Source organism: Plectropomus leopardus, chromosome 19, assembly GCF_008729295.1.
Source record: "Plectropomus leopardus isolate mb chromosome 19, YSFRI_Pleo_2.0, whole genome shotgun sequence".
NCBI classification, from domain to species: domain Eukaryota; kingdom Metazoa; phylum Chordata; class Actinopteri; order Perciformes; family Serranidae; genus Plectropomus; species Plectropomus leopardus.
Genome location: NC_056481.1, coordinates 1,783,433 through 1,789,708, shown reverse-complemented (window position 1 = coordinate 1,789,708; position 6,276 = coordinate 1,783,433). Strand labels below are relative to the sequence as shown.

At 35.1% G+C, this 6,276-nt stretch overlaps 1 protein-coding gene across 1 annotated transcript; it reads right to left on the bottom strand.

The window, feature by feature from the left end:
- Positions 1 to 1,690: 1,690 nt before the first annotated feature.
- On the bottom strand, positions 1,691 to 5,696 carry LOC121959291 (cytochrome c oxidase assembly protein COX11, mitochondrial-like). Its single transcript, XM_042508539.1, has 5 exons — positions 5,571 to 5,696; positions 3,909 to 4,267; positions 3,103 to 3,258; positions 2,833 to 2,958; positions 1,691 to 2,089 (listed from the first exon to the last, which is right to left on the bottom strand). The coding sequence occupies exons 2-5, from the start codon at positions 4,230 to 4,232 to the stop codon at positions 1,901 to 1,903; spliced, it is 795 nt and encodes a 264-aa protein (XP_042364473.1). The 5' UTR covers positions 4,233 to 4,267; positions 5,571 to 5,696; the 3' UTR covers positions 1,691 to 1,900.
- Positions 5,697 to 6,276: the final 580 nt, after the last annotated feature.

The window sequence follows — 6,276 nt, the reverse complement described above, 5'->3', positions numbered from 1 at the left end:
CTGCAAACTGGACCTCTGATTTATTTTTCAAGCTAATCTTTAACTCAAAATTAATCTTATATTCATTAGTCAAACAGTTTTAAAAAAAAAACAAACAAAAAAAAACATATTTACATATCAAAGCAAGAGCTGCAGATCTTCATCAGATTTCTGTTAAAGCAGCACAGAAACGTTTCTTTTCCTCTGCTGCCACCTGGTGGCCAAAACAAGGCAGATAAAGAGTTAAACCCTCAAATTGAGGGGAATAAAAACATATAAACTAAAAAGGGGAGCTGTAAAAATAAAAACAATTAAAAAGTAAAACTGAAATGTGTTTGTTTCTTCAAAACAAATTGAAGCAAACTGTGAAGTAAAGAGAAAACACGACATCAGTCATCTCATTTCTTAATTATTTGGTCAATATTATTTTGAAGTTATTTACAGACTAAATTAGTGACACACTTCAATGTGACGCTAACAGGACACATCATGAAAAGCACCAGTGAATGGGTTAAAAAATATGAATAAAATAATTCATAGACTAAAATCTAAAAGTGAGATGGCAATAAGGACAACAAAGAGAGTATTTTTATAGTCCTAATAAGACCTGCAGGGTTCGAAACATGTTTGCACTTTTAACGATTTAAGGCTTTTTAATATTTCCTTCCTTGTTATTTTTTCCCCTTTCTGGCTTTGTTGCATTTTTGTTGAGTTTGTTTTGGAGAAACAAACATAAAAGGACAAAAAATATCGTCTTGCTGTCCGTCTCATTTTCCTTCATGAAATTAGAAATCAGAGCTCATAAAACAAAAACAGAAAAAAGAAAAGAAAAAACTGACATGGATCCTAAACACTGACCTTCGTATTCGTCACATTAACAGTCTCACACCTTTTATTCGTTGTTCGGTTTAAATCGGTCAGCTCAGTGAAACCTCTGCAGAGCTCCAGATTCTGTTTTCAATCAGAATTTATTGATTTATGTTCAGTCTTTTTTTACAGTTATCTGATTTATAAATAAAAGTCTCACTCAGGCGTCAGAACGCACAGAAACAAAGTCTGAAGTCTCAACGTCTCTCAGCGGCACAAGAAAAAGTTACGTGTCCGAATTTCAGACGGTTTTTGTTCGTCAGTTCAGTGAAATGCAGAAAAAACTCGTCCATCGCACTTTTTCTCACAAACGTCACACCCCAAAATCTTGTTTATTTCAAATATCAGCCGATGGATTGAGAGGGATTTAAAGACTGATATTTCAAATCTGTCTCAGGTCTTTTTAGGCATCAAAAATTATCTCCAGGACTTCTCAATGTCTGGAAAGCTGAAGAATTCCAGGATTTCCAGGATGTTTTCATTCTGTACGACAGAGTTTAGGGCCACTATCAGGTAAATAAATCTGATATTTAGAGAATTAAGTTAAAATATTTGAGGGAAAATTGAAACTGACTTTTTTCAATTGCAAAATTGTGTTATTTTCACTCCATACTGCAACTTCCACGTAATATTTTCACTTGCAAAAGATACATTTTTAACATCCCCAAATTTCTAATAATAAAGGTGTTTTTTAGTGAAACCTCACATTGCTCTCACCTCATTTTAAAATCTATCAGGACTTTGACTTTTCTCTGGAAAAGTATGGCACATTTTTCTTAAAATATTTCAACTTAACTCTCAAAATTAAATTAATAATTTCTTATTTCCTCAAAAGCCACTAAAACCAACAAAAGATATGTCTGACCTTTTTGTTTGATTTTAACAAAATAAATCTTGTTTTTCAGTTTTTTTGGGGGAGCTAATCCATCCCAGACTGAATCCCCTTCAGTTTCAGAGACGATGGTTTTGGATAATTGTTTCCTTTTTTCCTGATTAAAGTGACATCTGAAAAAGATTCGGGCTGCCGGTTCAGTATTTCGCTCGGTGTGGACGATCAGTTGTAGCTGTATCCGGGCAGAGGCAGAGTCTGACCCTCTTTGGACTCGAAGAAGGTGTAGGACAGAGTGATGGTGTCCACTCGGGCCATCCGCGGGTCATCGTCGAACTCCGGGTCGATGTAGAAGAAGACGGGCATGTCCACCTCCTCGTGAGGGTTCAGACGCTGCTCCTCGAAGCAGAAACACTGCAGACGGACGAACGCAGAGATGTGATTTTAATTTAAAGAAAAGAAACACGAGTATTTTCATGCTTCATTTCTATTAAAAAACAAACAAAATCATAGTGTCAAAAAACACAAGAAGAACACACTTGAAGTAAATAAAGAAAATTTAAAAAATAATAAAATAAAATAAAAACAAAATAAGGAAAAACAATCATTGTAATTATACACTATTTCTACAACAAATAATAATAATAATAATAATAATAATAATAATAATAACAATAATACGACATCAGTCTACGTGGGTCTTATATCAGATGTTTATATTGTGAAACATTATTTTCAAAGACAACGAAACATGGTATTGTCATGCTGCTTTTACATGTTTAATTTATTATTTAAAAGAATTTTTTAAAAAAAGAAAAGAATAATTAAAATAATAATAATAATAAATAATAATAATAATAATAATAATAATAATAATAATAATAAAAGAGAGAAGACCACACCGAAACTAAATAAATAAATAAATAAAATAAGCAAAATAAAAGAATATATTAAGGGCTAGAATAATTACAATTGATTTAAAAAATCAGAATTATAATAACAATAATAATACAGAGACAAAGGACAATCACACTTGTAGTAAATAATTAGATATAATAAAATGTATAAGTAAACATAATTAATAAATTTACTAATGGCAAATAATAATCAGAATTATATATAACAGTATAATATAACAGTATAAAAAACCAGACTACCTGGATCTTGTTGAAGTACTGTCCGGCCTCGAAGGGCACCACGTTGTAGGTGGAGATGCCGATGATCGGTTTATTCGTGGGGTTCTTCGCTCTGTAGAAAGCTAAAGCCGTCTCACCTGGAACCACCTGTGCAACAAACGAATCGAACAAACGAATCAAAGTTCAGACAGGCGCAGATCGTTCTCACCTGCTTACAATAATTTGTGGTTTTAGATGAGTTTTTCTTTATTGACGGAGGAGTTTTGGCGTCGAGGAGGACGCAGGTCTTACGTAGATCTCCGTCTGCTGCGGTCTGAAGTTCCACTGCATGCTGGCGTGAGTGTCTGCGTTGAAGGTGATCTTGAGGACGCGCTCCTTCACCGGCTTCATCGTCTCCACCTGATCCACGTCGTGTCCGGCCACCGCCGTGCCGCCGAGCCCCGACGCCTGACAAAAAACAAGGTCGCCAAAATTTGTTTTCTATAAAAACTGCCAAAACATTTAAAGAAAAAAGAATTTAAAAAAAAGTTTTCTAAAAAAAAAAATCACAAAAAGGCAATAACATAGCCAAAACATTTCAATAAAAAAAAGGAAAAAAGAAAAATCGGCAATAATTTAAAAAAAAAAAAAAGACAAAGAAAAAAATCACAATTTATTCTAAAGAAAAAATGGGTCTGCAGGATTGGAAGGCATGTTTTCTTTAAAAATTTAAAAAAACCTAAAAGTACTTCAAGTGTTAAAAAAGTATCTGACATGTCTCGTGATCAGACATGAAGGGAGAGACGGACGCCGGGGAGAAAATTTAGAAAACTTGTTGATGAAAATATGAATGCATTTTGAAGCTACGTTACATCATCAGTTACCGAAAATAAATTCACACTTATTTTACATTCATACAATTTCATTTATTACACACAACACATTTCCATAATTTTTCCCAAAACTCTGAGTGATTATTACTGATCCCATGACTTTTCCAGGTCTGGAAGATGTGATTGTGAAATTCCATGACTTTTCCAGGTCTGGAAGATGTGATTGTGAAATTCCATGACTTTTCCAGGTTTCTGAGGGAACTGGAACAGGAAGTGAATGCTCACCTGGCAGTAGAGTCTGTAGAGCGGCACGGCAGCGTACGACAGGCCGATCATGCCCACCCCGGCGGCGGCGATGTACGTCAGCACCGTCTTGTTCCTGGTCCTCCACTCCTCCTCCTGGCTCCTGGACTTCCTGCCCCGGCTCTTGGCGCCTCGGCTCTGCGTGTGGAGGCGCGGCGGGAGCCTCCTCCGCAGGAGGTGCTCAGCCTGAGAGGGCAGCAGCGACCTGGAGGCGTCGCACCGGAGCGTCCGCACACATCGAGTTAACGAAAGCGGAGCGGCCTGAGGACAGCAGAGGGACGGACGCAGCAGGAGCGCGAGCAGCATGGCGGGTACCTGCGGTCAGCAGGAGGGACGCTCACCTGACGGAGGACAAACACCAGCAGAGGAAAACTTCACCTCTCACATAAAAGAAACAGAAAATATCCACAAAGTCTGGAGGATGTGACTGAGAAAAACATACATACATATATTATATATATATATATATTACGAGTTGTTGTAATAACTGCTGTGTATTTGTCCTTTATTGTCCTGCTCTGTCTATTTTTTGTTAATTTATGTTTTTTTCTTTTTAAGAAGAGGTCAGTTCATTAAAAAAAAGAAGATGGGAATGCACTTTAACTCTGAACAGCTGATATATCCAAAAGTTTGTGTTTCTGTTGTTTCACTCTCAATCAAGCATTAATAATTTGGTCAATATAAAAATTGACAACCTCACCTGAAAAAAAAAATATATATATATATATATCATTTATATAACCAGGTAAACTCACTGAGATTCAAAAACTCTTTTCCTCTTTTTAAATGATTTTTTATAATAATAATATTATATCCAATTCATTCATTTTCTGTCATTCAATCAGTTATCTAACTTCTACAGCTCTACATTTCAGACTTACTGTCTATGTTAAAAAGAACTAAAACTATTATCCAATCACAAAGTAGCATTTTAATGCTGCCTCGCTACAAACCAAACTCCTTTAAAAAAATGTTAAATTTTAATGTCAAACGTTTACAAACATACGTGACACGCCTGTTTCTATATGAGTTTGTACTTTTCTCGCCTTTATAAGAGCCAATCTTAAATTCGGCATTTGTTTCTCTCGAAGCAGCAACATGCTGTAAACGGACTGAGCCTGAAACGTGGATTAACTTCTCTGTAGTGATCAGTGCAAAGTGACTGAGATTACTCACTGAAACAGACATTTTAATCATATTTTGGTAGATCAAAGAATGCCGAATACACCACAGGACACTATCGATTATTCTAATTTCTCTATTTATTTTGTACTATCTATGTCCATTTATGAAACTGCATCAAAGTCTTAAATTATCATATTTTTAAAAGATGCTCGCGAGCTAGATAAACAAGGCATTTAAGCAAAGCTATAAAACAGTTATCGGGTAAAAACGACTTTAAAGTTTGTGTTTAGCTTCGTGGATATTTAATGAGCACGTTGTTTATGTGATATTTTTTATTTTATGTTCATTTTTGTGATTTAAAAAACGAGCTAAGAGCAGCTGAGACATCTGACCTGCAGGAGTCACCGGTGTGCTAACTGAGCTAAGCTAACATGCTAACTGAGCGACTAACTTCATAATAAAACACGGTTTTTAAAATGAATATAAATAATAATAATTAAAAAAATAACACGATGTTACCTTTGAAGAAGAAAAACTCCACTGTCATTCACGGCTGGACAGAGACACACGAAAGAAGAGGAGAGACATTACCAAACATGTTTGACGGAAACATACATAACACCTGTGCAGCACAGAATTAGCTCCCCTCATACACGCAGGGACAAAGGTTCCGCACTGACTGACTGCCCGTGGATGCAGGGAAGTGAAATATATTACAATAGAATAAAATAGAATAGAATAGAAAGAGAATAGAATAGAATAGAATAGATGACATAAAAAAACTTTTTTTTTACTATGTTTCTGGAAGAAAAAAACGCACCTTTTTTCAATATATACATGCTAGGTAGATTTTTTAAATTATTTTTATCATCACAGCCTGGGATATGTCACTGATTAGAAGCAACATTGATTTTTATATATTATTATTTTTGTGCAGTGTCAAATGCTCACACAATATGGGTTTGCTTTGAACAGTTTTTCCATCGAGGGAGACGTTACCACTGACTTTAATGACATTAAATAAAATTACTCCTGAAACACATCTAACCTGAGGACACACCCTCAATTCCTGTTTGTCCTGCAGGTTTGGCTGCAGATTAAACACTATTACGTGTGTGTGTTTCTTTGTCCTTCATTATTTATAATTATAAATAATTATAAATTATAAATTAATTATAAATACCAAATATTCATTAAGTTTCAGAATTTTAACTCTTTAAATGCC